Source organism: Hylobates moloch, unplaced genomic scaffold, assembly GCF_009828535.3.
Source record: "Hylobates moloch isolate HMO894 unplaced genomic scaffold, HMol_V3 SCAFFOLD_5, whole genome shotgun sequence".
Classification (NCBI taxonomy): Eukaryota; Metazoa; Chordata; class Mammalia; order Primates; family Hylobatidae; genus Hylobates; species Hylobates moloch.
In genome coordinates, this window is record NW_026652280.1 from 26,107,213 (window position 1) to 26,120,525 (window position 13,313).

Below are 13,313 nucleotides of genomic sequence, written 5' to 3' on the forward strand. Positions count from 1 at the left end.
AAAGTTATATGAGAGATGACTCTGTCAGAACAAGTTGCCTGAAAGCAGAATTGCAATCTTTCCTCTTTGATAGTAAACCTTGTAATTTTCAGGCAGATTACGGTAGTTGAAGAGGTTCTGCACAGTTACTGTGAGAGCCTATGGGCATTTGAAAAGCTTTGTATAGTTAATGACACAGTGATTGAACTTGAACTATTCATTCATATTCAAAGTTAACAGGTCCAGGTTAAACTGCAAGCGAAATGAGCTGCATAGTAAGTTTAAGTTTTAATAAAATATTTTTTCTGATGACTTATTTCTTAATAAAGTTTTGTCAGGTAAATCAAAACAAAATGCGGTGATGGAAGATAATATCTTGCTTTTGAAAGAGAATTTTTAACTAGGAAATATTTCAAGATAATTAGTGAGATAATTTTGAGACAAGTCTCCCGGAGGCTCAGTGAGGTCATCAAAGGGCAGAGGACATAGAAAATTTGATAATGCCGAAGGGAATAGAGATTTAAGATACAAAAGATCAAGACATAGAATTAAAGTTATGCAGAAGTGAAATGTGTCTTCAGAGGGTATCTATACTCATTCTTCTATATTCAGAAGGGGTTAGAGGTCTTCTGGGTCATTGAGCAGCCTCCAGGCTTATCCCATTCAGAGATGAAGGTAGAAAGATATAAGGTTGGCTGAGCACAGGACGTAGCCATATAGCAATCAGAGCCAAAATACAGGCAGAGACTTGATAAAAGAGTTCTTTGAACAAGGGAAACGAATCAAGGCAGCAAATGAGAGAATCCCAAGGAGTTTGAAGAGAAGTGCCTTATTTCCAGGCTAGGAAATCTTACCAAAGAAGAAAAAGAGCAAATGAATGCACAGTATTAAGGATAAAATGTAGGGCTGCAAGCAAACCATTAAGGCAAATCCTTGGTGATGATGTTGGCTCTCAGATGCGAAGCTTTGGGTAGGTGTTATACAAGGCACTAAATTTCTTTTAAGACTGTAAAGGGGAGAGGAACACTTGTGTGCTTGTATTCAAACAGAGTTATGTAAGGAGATTTTTGTGAGTGTGGTTCTAGAGACAATGAAAATTACTCAGGTTTGACTTTTGACTCATTCAGTCTAAAGGAGACTATGATTTATGGTCAATTTTTAGCCAAGACCCAACTTTGGGTGTCTTTGTGCCACTGGCCTGAGAGAGATGACATCAAGTCCTCTCTTCACTCTTTGTTCCCATAAGAAACTTTACCTTAACGTGGGCCTCTTTGCTAGCAATTCCTTCCAGCCACAGGTCTCAGAGGATGCTTGTGAAATGTTAGATTGCAGGCATTGCTTAAGAGGGAAAGGCAGGCTCTTTCAGAAAGGATTCTCAAGATAATTATTCATCAGAAAGGGTTTGTAATTTCACAGAAGAAATTCTGGGGAAGTGAAAATGCTTTGGCTTCCACTAGACTGGTTTCTGTGTTCCTCTGTGAATTGTGTGTCTCACAAATGAGGTTCCTGTGGCTATTTCTCTAGGTTCCCCTTTTATCGCCAATGGGCCAGCTTTTTATTAAAGGGTCTATAAATGCCACATTAAAAATATTCATCCAGGGAAAGAAATTTCACAATTTTCCTCAAAAATCTGCCTTAAATAATAATTCTCTCTATTGAAGATGGATTGCAATTAACCCACATTACGTTTTCAACACTGGTTTAGCCATTAAAGGGACAATAATATGTTTATGATGTTTTATTTCCTTTTTTACTTCCTTCTTTCAATTTTTCCTTTTCTACTTTTTCTGCATTTTTGAAATAAAATCTACATTATACTTACATCTGCTTGATCAATTCAGCAACTGATACTTATGTATGCTTCACAAGGTTCTCATGCTGTGTTTTTCAGCTCCATCATCAGGTCATTTATGTTCTTCTCTAAATCAGCTCCATCAGGTCATTTATGTTCTTCTCTAAACTGGTTATTCTAGTTAGCAATTCATCTAACCTTTTCTCAAGGTTCTTAGCTTCCTTGCATTGGGTTAGAACATGCTCCTTTAGCTTGGAGGAGTTTGTTATTGCCTACCTTCTGAAGCCTACTTCTGTCAGTTCATCAAACTCATTCTCTGTCCAGTTTTGTTCCCATGCTGGTGAGGAGTTGTGATCCTTTGGAGAAGAGGCATTCTGGTTTTTGGAATTTTCGGACATTTTGCACTGGTTTCTCCCAATCTTCGTGGACTCATCTATCTTTGGTCTTTGATGTTGGTGACCTTTGGATGGGGTCTCTTAGTGGACATCCTTTTTGTTGATGTTGATACTATTCCTTTCTGTTTGTTAGTTTTCCTTCTAACAAACAGGCCCCTCTGTGGCAGGTCTGCTGGAGTTTGCTGGATGTCCATTCCAGATCCTGTTTGCCTAGATATCACCAGCGGAGGCTGCAGGACAGCAAAGATCACTGCCTGTACCTTCCTCTGGAAGCTTTGTCCCAGAGGGGCACAAGCCAGCCAGAGCTCGCCTGTATGAGGTGTCTGTCGGCTCCAACTGGGAGGTGTCTCCCAGTCAGGATACATGAGCTGGAGACGCACTTGAGGAGGCAGTATGTCCCTTATCAGAGCTCAAACACTGTGCTGAGAGATCTGCTTCTCTCTTCAGAACTGTCAGGCAGGGACGTTTGAGTCTGCTGAAGCTGTGCCCATAGCCACCCCTTCCCCCAGGTGCTGTATCCCAGGGAGATGGGGTTTTTACCTATAAGTCCCTGACTGGGGCTGCTGCTTTTTTTTCAGAGATGCCCCACCCAGAGACAAGGAATCTAGAGAGGCAGCCTGGGAAGAAAGGATATCAGAGATTGAAGATCAACTTAATGAAATAAAGTGAGAAGAGAACATTAGAGCAAAAAGAGTGAAAAGAAATGAACAAAGCCTCCAAAACATATAGGACTATATGAAAAGACCAAATCTACGTTTGATTGGTGTACCTGAAAGTGACGGGGAGAAGGGAACCAAGTTGGAAAACACTCTGCAGGATATTATCCAGAACGTCCCCAATCTAGCAAGGCAGGCCAACATTCAAATTCAGGAAATACAGAGAACGCCACATAGATACTCCTCGAGAAGAGCTACCCCAAGGCACATAATCATCAGATTCTTGTCAGAGTCACCAAGGTTGAAATGAAGGAAAAAAATGTTAAGGGCAGCCAGAGAGAAAGGTCGGGTTACCCACAATGGGAAGCCCATCAGACGAACAGCGGATCTCTCGGCAGAAACTCTACAAGCCAGAAAGAGTGGGAGCCAATATTCAACATTCTTAAATAAATTTTCTTTCTTTTTTTTTTTTTAAAGGAGTCTTGGTCTGTCGCCCAGGCTGGAATGCAGTGGCGCGATCTTGGCTCACTGCAACCTCTGCCTCCCAGGTTCAAGCAATTCTCTGCCTCAGCCTCCTGAGTAGCTGGGATTACAGGTGCCCACCACCATGCTCACCTAATTTTTGTATTTTTAGTGGAAACGGGGTTTCACCATCTTGATCAGGCTGGTCTTGAACTCCTGACCTCAGGTGATCCACCAGCCTTGGCCTCCCAAAGTGCTGGGATTACAGGTACGAGTCATCCCACCTGGCCTCTTAAAGAATTTCAACCCAGAATTTCATATGCAGCCGAACTAAGCTTTATTAAGTGAAAGAGAAATAAAATCCTTTACAGACAAACGCTGAGAGCTTTTGTCACCACCAGGCCTGCCTTACAAGAGCTCCTGAAGGAGGCACTAAAATAGAAAGGAACAACTGATACTAGCCACTGCAAAAACATACCAAATTGTAAAGACCATTGACACTATGAAGAAACTGCATCAATTAACAGGCAAAATAACCAGCTAGCATCATAATGACAGGATTAAATTCACACATAACAATATTAACCTTAAGTGTAAACAGGCTAAATTCTCCAATTAAAAAACACAGACTGGCAAATTAGATGAAGAGTCAAGACCCATCAGTGTGCTGTATTCAGGAAACCCATATCACAGGCAAAGACACACATAGATAGGCTCAAAATGAAGGGATGGAGGAAGATTTACCAAGCAAATGGAAAGCAAAAAAAAGCAGAGGTTGCAATACTAGTCTCTTTAAACCAATAAAGGTCAGAAGAGAGAGACAAAGAAGGCCATTACATAATGGTAAAGGGATCAATGCAACAAGAAGAGCTAAGTATCCTAAATGTATATGCACCCAATGCAGGAGAACCCAGATTCATAAAGCAAGTTCTTATCGACCTACAGAGATTTGGACTCCCACACAATAATAGTGGGAGACTTTAACATCCCACTGTCAATATTTGATCAATGAGATAGAAAATTAACAAGGATATCCAGTACTTGAACTCAGTTCTGAACCAAGCAGACCTAATAGACACCTACACAACTCCCCAGCCCAAATCAACAGAATATACATTCTTTGCAGCACCACATCACACTTATTCTAAAATTGACCACATAATTGGAGGTGAAACACTCTTCAGCAAATGGAAAAGAATGGAAATAATAATAACAAACAGTCTCTCAGACCACAGTGCAATCAAATTAGAACTCAAGATTAAGAAACTCACTCAAATCCACACAACTACATGGAAACTGAACCACCTGCTCCCGAATGACTACTGGGTAAACAACAAGATTAAGGCAGAAATAAAGATGTTCTTTGAAACCAATGAAAACAAAGACACAACATACCAGAATCTCTGGGACACATTTAAAGCAGTGTGTAGAGGGAAACTTATAGTACTAAATGCCCACAACAGAAAGCAGAAAAGATCTAAAATCAACACCATAACATCACAATTGAACTAGAGAAGCAAGAGCAAACAAATTCAAAAGCTAGCAGAAGACAAGAAATAACTAAGATCAGAGCAGAACTGAAGGCGATAGAAACAGGAAAAACCCTTCAAAAAAATAAATGAATCAAGGAGCTGGTTTTTTGAAAAGATCAACAAAATAGACTGCTAGCCAGACCACTAAAGAAGAAAAGAGAGAAGAATCAAATAGGCACAATCAAAAATGATAAAGGGGATATCACCACCTATCCCACAGAAATCAAACTACCATCAGAGAATACTATAAACACCTCTATGCAAATAAACTAGAAAATCTAGAAGAAATGGATAAATTCCTGGACACATACATGGAATGTATCTCAAAATAATAAGAGCTATTTATGACAAACCCACAGCCAATATCATACTGAATAGGCAAAAACTGGAAGCATTCCCTTTGAAAACTGGCACAAGACAAGGACGCCTTCTCTCACCACTCCTATTCAACATAGTGTTGGAAGTTCTGGCCAGGGCAATCAGGCAGGAGAAAGAAATAAAGGGTATTCAATTAGGAAGAGAGGAAGTCAAATTGTCTCTGTTTGCAGAAGACATGATTGTATATTTAGAAAACCCCATCATCTCAGCCCCAAATCTCCTTAAGCTGATAAGCAACTTCAGCAAAGTCTCAGGATGCAAAATCAATGTGCAAAAATCACAAGCATTCCTATACACCAATAACAGACAAACAGAGAGAGAACCAAATCATGAGTGAACTCCCATTCACAATTGCTACAAAGAGAACAAAATACCTAGGAATACAACTTACAAGGAATGTGAAGGACATCTTCAAAGAGAACTACAAACCACTGCTCAAGGAAATAAGAGTGGACACAAACAAATGGAGAAACATTCCATGCTCATAGATAGGAAGAATCAATACCATGAAAATGACCACATTGCCTAACGTAATTTATAGATTCAATGCTCTCCCCATCAGGCTATCATTGACTTTCTTCATAGAATTGGAAAAAACTAATTTAAATTTCATATGGAACCAAAAAAGACCTTGTATAGCCAAGAGAATCCAAGCAAAAAAAGAATAAAGCTGGAAGCATCATGCTACCTGACTTCAAAATATACTACAAGGCTACAGTAACCAAAACAGCATGGTACTGGTACCAAAACAGATATATAGACCAACAGAACAGAACGGAGCCCTCAGAAATAACACCACACATCTACAACCATCTGATCTTTGACAAACCTGACAAAAACAGGCAATGGGGAAAGGATTCCCTATTTAATAAACGGTGTTGGGAAAACTGGCTAGCCATATGCAGAAGGCTGAAACTGGATCCCTTCTTTACACCTTATACAAAAATTAACTCAAGATAGATTAAAGACTTAAACATAAGACCTAAAACCATAAAAACCCTAGAAGAAAACCTAGGCAATACCATTCAGGACATAAGCATGGGAAAAGACTTCATGACTAAAACACCAAAAGCAATGACAACAAAAGCCAAAACTGACAAAAGAGATCTAATTAAAGATCTTCTGCACAGCAAAAAAGCTATCCTCAGAGTGAACAGGCAACCTACAGAATGGGAGAAAATTTTTGCAATCTATCCAACTGACAAAAGACTAATATCCAGAATCTACAAAGCACTTAAACAAATTTACAAGAAAAAACAAACAATCCCATCAAAAAGTGGGCAAACGATATGAACAGACACTTCTCAAAAGAAGACATTTATGCAGCCAACAAACATATGAAAAAATGCTCATCATCACTGGTCATCAGAGAAATGCAAATCAAAACCACAAGGAGATACCATCTCATGTGAGTTAGAATGGCGATCATTAAAAGTCAGGAAACAACAGATGCTGGAGAGGATGTGGAGAAATAGGAATGCTTTTACATTGTTGGTTGGAGTGTAAATCAGCTCAACCATTGTGGAAGACAGTGTGGCAATTCTTCAAGAATCTAGAACTAGAAATACCATTTGGCTCAGCAATCATACCCAAAGGATTATAAATCATTCTACTATAAAGACACATGCTCATGTATATTTATTGTGGCACTGTTCACAATAGCAAAGACTTGGAACCAACCAAAATACCCATCAATGATGGACTGGATAAAGAAAATGTGGCACATATACACCATGAAATACAATGCAGCCATAAAAAAGGATGAGTTTATATCCTTTCTAGGGAGGAAACCATCATTCTCAGCAAACTAACAAACACAAGAACAGAAAACCAAACACCGCATGTTCTCACTCATAAGTGGGAGTTGAACAATGAGGACACATGGACACCAGGGCCTCTCGGGGATTGGGGGGTAGGGGAGGGATAGCATTAGGAGAAATACCTAATGTAGATGACTGGTTGGTGGGTGCAGCAAACCACCATGGCACGTGTATATCTATGTAACAAACCTGTACATTCTGCACATGTACCCCAGAAATTAAAGTATAATAAAAAAAATCTATATTATTGTGATCATAAGTTTAATAGAATGTACATGAATTTGTTAGTCTTTTGAAATTCGGTCTCTTATTTTGAAAACATTCATATTTCACATGAATTCTGATTATACCACTGAATTTTCTTTTTTCCTAATCCTACTCTTTAATGCCATTGCTCCTCATCAGCATCACTAAAAACAAAAATCGTCTGCATGCCCAGTCTTCTATCCCCAAGTTTTCAGCTGGCCCCCGTGATCCTGGCTACAAACATCATGATATGGCTCTTGACTTTGACAGAAGTAAAAATGGCTTTACATAGATAGGTCCCCTCTTTAGCAAAATCCATCCTTAGTACCACATAGGGAGAATAGGAAAGTGCCTAATGTACCAGACAGGAGTGAGAGGGCCCTTCCTCGAGACGGAATATATCACCAATCCCTGAGGGACAATTTCTGTTGTGTTCAAAATGAATATAGTGAACAGGTATAGGATTTCCATCTATAATTCATAATTCTTATATTTTAAGTGGAGCAAAATAAATGCTTTTTGGAACTGGCTGACATTTAAGGCAGCAAAAACCCTTTAACAAACAAACACAATAACAACTGCTCCACCGGTGAAATACTCTCATTTCAGATGAGCACTTTTGTCCAGTTCAGGCACTGGCTTCAGGACACTTATGTGAAACAAACTGTCTTAGTGGCATGACATTTAGCTCTGCCAAGATCTCTGAAAGCAAAGAAAGAAACCTGTTTTTGTCCATGACGTGCCCCTGCTCTGCAATTCAGAGTGTCGAGTGAGAATCCAATACATGCTAGCAAGGCACTTCTGTTTTTACATGATGAAATAGTCAGAGTTCATTGTACAAATAGCATACAATTACACAGCAGAGTCAAATCTCAAGGTACTTTATAATTAATGTCAATACATATAATTAATTGCTACAGAATAACTGGGAAAATATTACAAAAATGAAAATGAGGATTTTTCTTCTATCAATCATCTAAAAACTACAATATGGGATAGAAATATAGCAAGCCAATAACTCTAAGCAAAGACTTTGAGATATGAACACCTCTAGAAACCCAATTCACTCATTAATCTTAGAAGAACGACGCGACACAATATTTTTACATAACCCCAGTTTCTTACAGCCTGGATTTTTTTTAAAAACCCTAGAGAATAATCCATGAACTCCATTGCACTCCTCATTCTATCTAGGTCAAGTTTCATTTATTAGTTGATTTCCCATTTGAGGGAGAACAGAGGCAGAAAAATAGCATGAATAAAGCTGACCAGTCTTCCCACTAGTTAAGATAATGTCAGAACTAAAAGGAAGACTGGAAATCACTTAAACTGCTCCTCTACCACCTACTTGTTTAAAAGACAAGAAAGTGGGGGCACCAATTTTATACTGATTTGTAGAAATGAGGCCCCAAGACTACCTATTGATTGAAGTTTTCAAATAAATACAATGCAGCTAAACTGTTCCCTAGGGATAACTCATTGGCTTATTGAGGCTAAGAGCAGTACTGCAGTTACTTATTAAGAAGAAGAAATATTTGTCCATCACAACTATATAAATATAAATATTTACTGATAGGTCAGCGAATACATGTAATGCAAATATATGTACCATATCTTTTCTTTCCTTATGGTTGGAGAGAAATTCAGCTCTATTTGTGCCTTCAGAAGGCAGTAGACCTTTGGAACAGGACTTTAGTGATTCATTTCTTATAAAACTCAAAGGTCTTTCAGATAACTTTGGAGGAAAACAAGTTTCCACCTTGGCAAAGTCAACTTTTTCTTTTAATACTTTCTCTGTTTTAAAGTATTAAATACTTTTAATACTTTCTCTGTTTTAAAGTATTAAATACTTTTAATTCTTTCTCTCTCTGTTTCCCAAGGCGACTAATAATAAGATATATCCACCCAGAAATGTTTTCTGCTTGAGAGAGAACAGGAATGTTTAGTGTTCTCTAAGGCATTTAGAAACTAATACGGAATGGCGGGAAACAGGAAGTTAATTGTTTCTGACAGTGATTTAGAGAATATTTAGTTTCCTAGAAAGGAGGGTGAGTGTTATTTATTTTTATTTTAAACAATCACTTGGAACACATATTAGATCTTAGTCTCTGCATTGCGCATAGCTTTGCTCAAAAAATTCTTGATGAATGACTGAAGATGTATGTTAAAAATCTGTAAAATCTTGGGCAGGAGTAGAACATCCATTGCCTTTTGATTTTAGATAAAGTTAAAAAATCACTAAGTATTTTGTCATATAACTACTTTTATTTAATAATCCTTACTTTAAAAAATAAAAACATCTTCTAGAGAATAAATATTTTAATCAATTAATTTCTTTTTTTTTTTTCCTGCCTCAGCCTCCTGAGTAGCTGGGGACTATGGACGCATGCCACCATACCCAGCTATTTTTTTTGTATTTTTAGTAGAGATGGGAGTTTCACCATGTTGGCCAGGATGGTCTCGATCTCTTGACCTCGTGATCCGCCTGCCTCAGCCTCCCAAAATGCTGGGATTACAGGCATGAGCCACCTCGCCCAGCCCAATCAATTAATTTCTAATGGATTTTATTTTTTGAGGCATTTGAGGTTCACAGGAAAATGGAGCAGAAGGTACAGAGATTTATCAGATGCCTCCTATCCCACGTACACACAACCTACTCACTCTCAAAATCACAAGTCACACATGCGACTTTTAACCATAGATAAAAAATTTTATACTAGTCAATTCCCTTTATTCATTTCCATTGAGCTTTAACTTTTGGAATCATTTTCCCCATGATTCAATAAGAGAGAGTTTCACATGCTGCACCAATTTAAGAGGAAAAAGGAAAGAGTAAATTGATGTTGGACCTCAAAGAATAAATTTTCAAAAGAAAATTATGCCTTTAAAAAAAGGGAAAAGAAATGAGTAACACAACACGAATAAAAATAGTGAATTACTAATTTTAAAAGTCCTGAATTTTGGCTTGTACCAGTCATGATGGAAAAACACGATAAAGGTCATTCTACACATTCTTTTTTTAATTTGAAATAGAGTCTAGCTCCATCACCCAGGCTGGAGTGCAGTGTCACACTCTCAGTTCAATGCAATCTCCACCTCCCAGGCTTAAGAGATTCTCATGCCTCAGCTTCCCAAGTAGCTGTGACTATAGGCAATGCGCCACCACACCCAACTAATTTAGTAGAGACAGGGTTTCACCGTATTGGCCAGGCTTGTCTCCAAATCCTGACCTCAAGTGATCTGCCCACCTCAGCCTCTGAAAGTCTACACATTCTTTTCATATTTCCCTTTAAAGTCAGAGAATATACAAGAAATCAAGAGTGTAGGAGACAACAAACCAATAGGCAGAATACTAAACTAACATTAAAACTTGTCTTTTTTTGTTGCAGAGAGCTTCATTTTAGAAGTGAAGAAGGCACTTGTGGGCTCTCAATTCTTTGATTGGAATTCCACTTCCAGTTGTCTTGGGATTTGAAAATTTTAGTTGTTAGACTTTCTACATCTTTCCTATTTAATTCCCTTCAATGCAGTTTGGGCAACTATTTTTCCTCGAGTTTTTGCACACAACTCTATTCTGTAGATATTATGTGCAGTGAGAAAAGAGAAAATAAATCTAATTCTCCCTTGGAAGATCTCTGATGCCTTTTAATTCTAACCCTGCTATATCTAGATGATTTATGATTTCTTAGAGTTGTCCCTGTTTGGTTAGAAAAATATACCTTACCTCAAAAATATATTTTATCGTTGTTACTATCATATCTATTACAAAACATCCTATCTCACATGAGCTGCTGAGTCACCTGTTCTTAACTAAGAGATGAAAGCCATAAAATCGATTTTAAAATACTGTGCTCAAAAAAAAAAAAGAGTCAAATGGCACAGCAGAAATCACCAGGGTGTATATAATAGCTTGAGAGTCTCTTTTCATTCCTACCTTCCTTCAAATAAATGAAACACTACCCTGGAAATGCTTTTTTTTTCTGATAATTAATTTTTAAAGCTGAAAAAGTATCACTTACCTGATTAAAGAAATCTAAAGCATTCATCCAAGTATTGGTTCATCAGCAATCAGTGAGACATAACCAACAGATACCAAATATGTTGGAAGATATCACTTGATTATGAATTTCCTATTTAATAGGACATATTAATTTCAAGCACCCATCACATCATTGTTTGATGGAACCACTTGACATTTGTTTCCCCATCACTTCCCCTTGTATTGTCAGTGGAGTGTGCTGTGGAAAGGTGCCTAGGGAATCAGTACAAATGCACATGAGCTAGGATCCAAAGCACTGTGTTGGAAAGGAACATTCTAGTACCACAGTCATAGGGAAATCAACTTTTCTAAGGGATAAGAAGGTCAGAATGTAACATATTTTACAAGACACCTTTGCTATTATTCATTTGTTCTTATTAAAAAGAGAAAAATGCATTACCCTGACTTCTTCCTGCTCCGAAACCTCGGTCCACTGACAGTGTTGGGAATGGCACAGGCCGAAGAGTGAACTGCGGGTGGGGATATCCACAGGTGGGAGACGGGAGGATTCCTGGGTACTGGGCACTTTCTAGGGTCGGCACCGGGATGGCGCTCACAACAGCTGCAAAAGAAAAAGGTTAATGGGTTTTTTGAATCTTATGTATTCACTCAACAAGCAAAAAGAAAACGGTGGAATTTTCAGATCCTCAAATTTATACACGCTCTTCATAGTATCACGTAGGTTCCCTTACTTACCTCTCTCCACCATTCCCACTTTTTACTTTAGTAAAGACAGCTCACCCCTCAAGCATCATACTATGAAATATTACCCTGCAGTTTAAAACATTCCAGGGCTCCAAACAAAGAAACAGTTAATCAAGTTACCATAAATCCACTTTAACATTTTATGTCGGTCATGTTGTTTGTTTGTCTTGGTCTTAATCTTTCTTTTAAGGATGAACTATAGCATTAGAAAGGTTAGGTTGTCCACAAATCAAATATATTGTGTAGAGTGGGTTGAAAAAATGTTGGGAATTTTCCATTAATTCTGTAAAAGAATGTATTGCTCTTGAGGGACAGTCGAGAGAGAGAGAGAAGCAAAGTGTTTTCTCAATAGTCATACTTCAAATATCTTCAAATACCCAAATTATCTTCAAAATATCTTCAAATACCCAAATCAGTGCAGGTGAGAGACATATTAAGTGTAACTGAATGTTTTTCAGGAATATCAACTTTTTTTAGTTACAGTGACTGAAACCCACAGATAAAAAACATACACAATATCTTCTAGGTTTAGATAGTATTGTTCAATTTCATTATTCAATAGCTATTCAATTATAACATATATTATTAAATATTCCAATTGTAGTCAATCTTTATCTTATATTATTTTATAAAATGTTTAGTATTCCCTCTTTTATTATGCCAAAACAAAATTTAAGTCAGCTATCTGAATGATCAGTTTTAGCAGTATATTCCTATGAAATTAATAATTTTTATGTATTTAGATGGTAATGCCAATAACAGGAGTTCAACAAACACATACATGCATGCACATTTACCAAATGAAAATCTTTTCTTTTGTCATATTCCTCATTTTATAACATTATAATTGTAGATACAAATTACACTGCTTATTGTAAATCAATGAGAAACAACATACAGATTTCTTTTAAATTCTAACTGAAAATTCAGATTAAATATATAAAAGATAAAAGATTTTAAAAGGGCTGCTTCTAGCAAACTAGCTATTAAAATTATATACCAGAATTTATTTTTCAGTATATTTATAATATTTCTTAAAATGCATTTGAACATGTTTACTTGAACTGAAAAATGAAGTCAGACTGTTTCAGATAAAGCATTTTGATGGACTGGTTTGAAAATGAAGAGTGACTCTTCTAATCAGATTAAATGATTAATATTTCCTATAAATTGAATAAAAATATAAATCATTTAAAGATAAATCATTACAACAAAAATTGCTTTAGTGCAGATCTAAGTGATATTTCAATTTTCCTAATCTTGTCTTTATATTATTTTTCAGTAAAAAATTGTTGGGTTTTATTGGGTT

The 13,313-nt window shown here is 37.2% G+C and overlaps 2 protein-coding genes across 6 annotated transcripts in view; one reads left to right on the plus strand and one right to left on the minus strand.

Moving 5' to 3' along the window:
• LOC116468081 (uncharacterized) overlaps positions 1–13,313 on the plus strand; it is a 275,302-nt gene that overhangs the window by 257,604 nt on the left and 4,385 nt on the right. For 2 of the 3 annotated variants that reach the window (XR_009213458.1, XM_058438333.1), the window contains exon 5: positions 2,745–2,943. The exons of the other annotated variant lie outside the window; for it this stretch is intronic. Coding sequence is in view for 1 of the 2 variants with exons in the window: in XM_058438333.1 (XP_058294316.1) it covers positions 2,745–2,835 (91 nt within the window). In the remaining variant the exon portion in view is untranslated. Of the gene's footprint in view, positions 1–2,744; positions 2,944–13,313 lie in introns of those variants that run through there. 3 annotated transcript variants of the gene reach the window in all.
• Positions 1–13,313, minus strand: part of DCC (DCC netrin 1 receptor) — a 1,201,126-nt gene that overhangs the window by 31,052 nt on the left and 1,156,761 nt on the right. For all 3 annotated transcript variants that reach the window (XM_032152264.2, XM_058438331.1, XM_058438332.1), the window contains exon 26: positions 11,700–11,861. In XM_032152264.2, the coding sequence (XP_032008155.1) occupies positions 11,700–11,861 (162 nt within the window). The remainder of the gene's footprint in view (positions 1–11,699; positions 11,862–13,313) is intronic.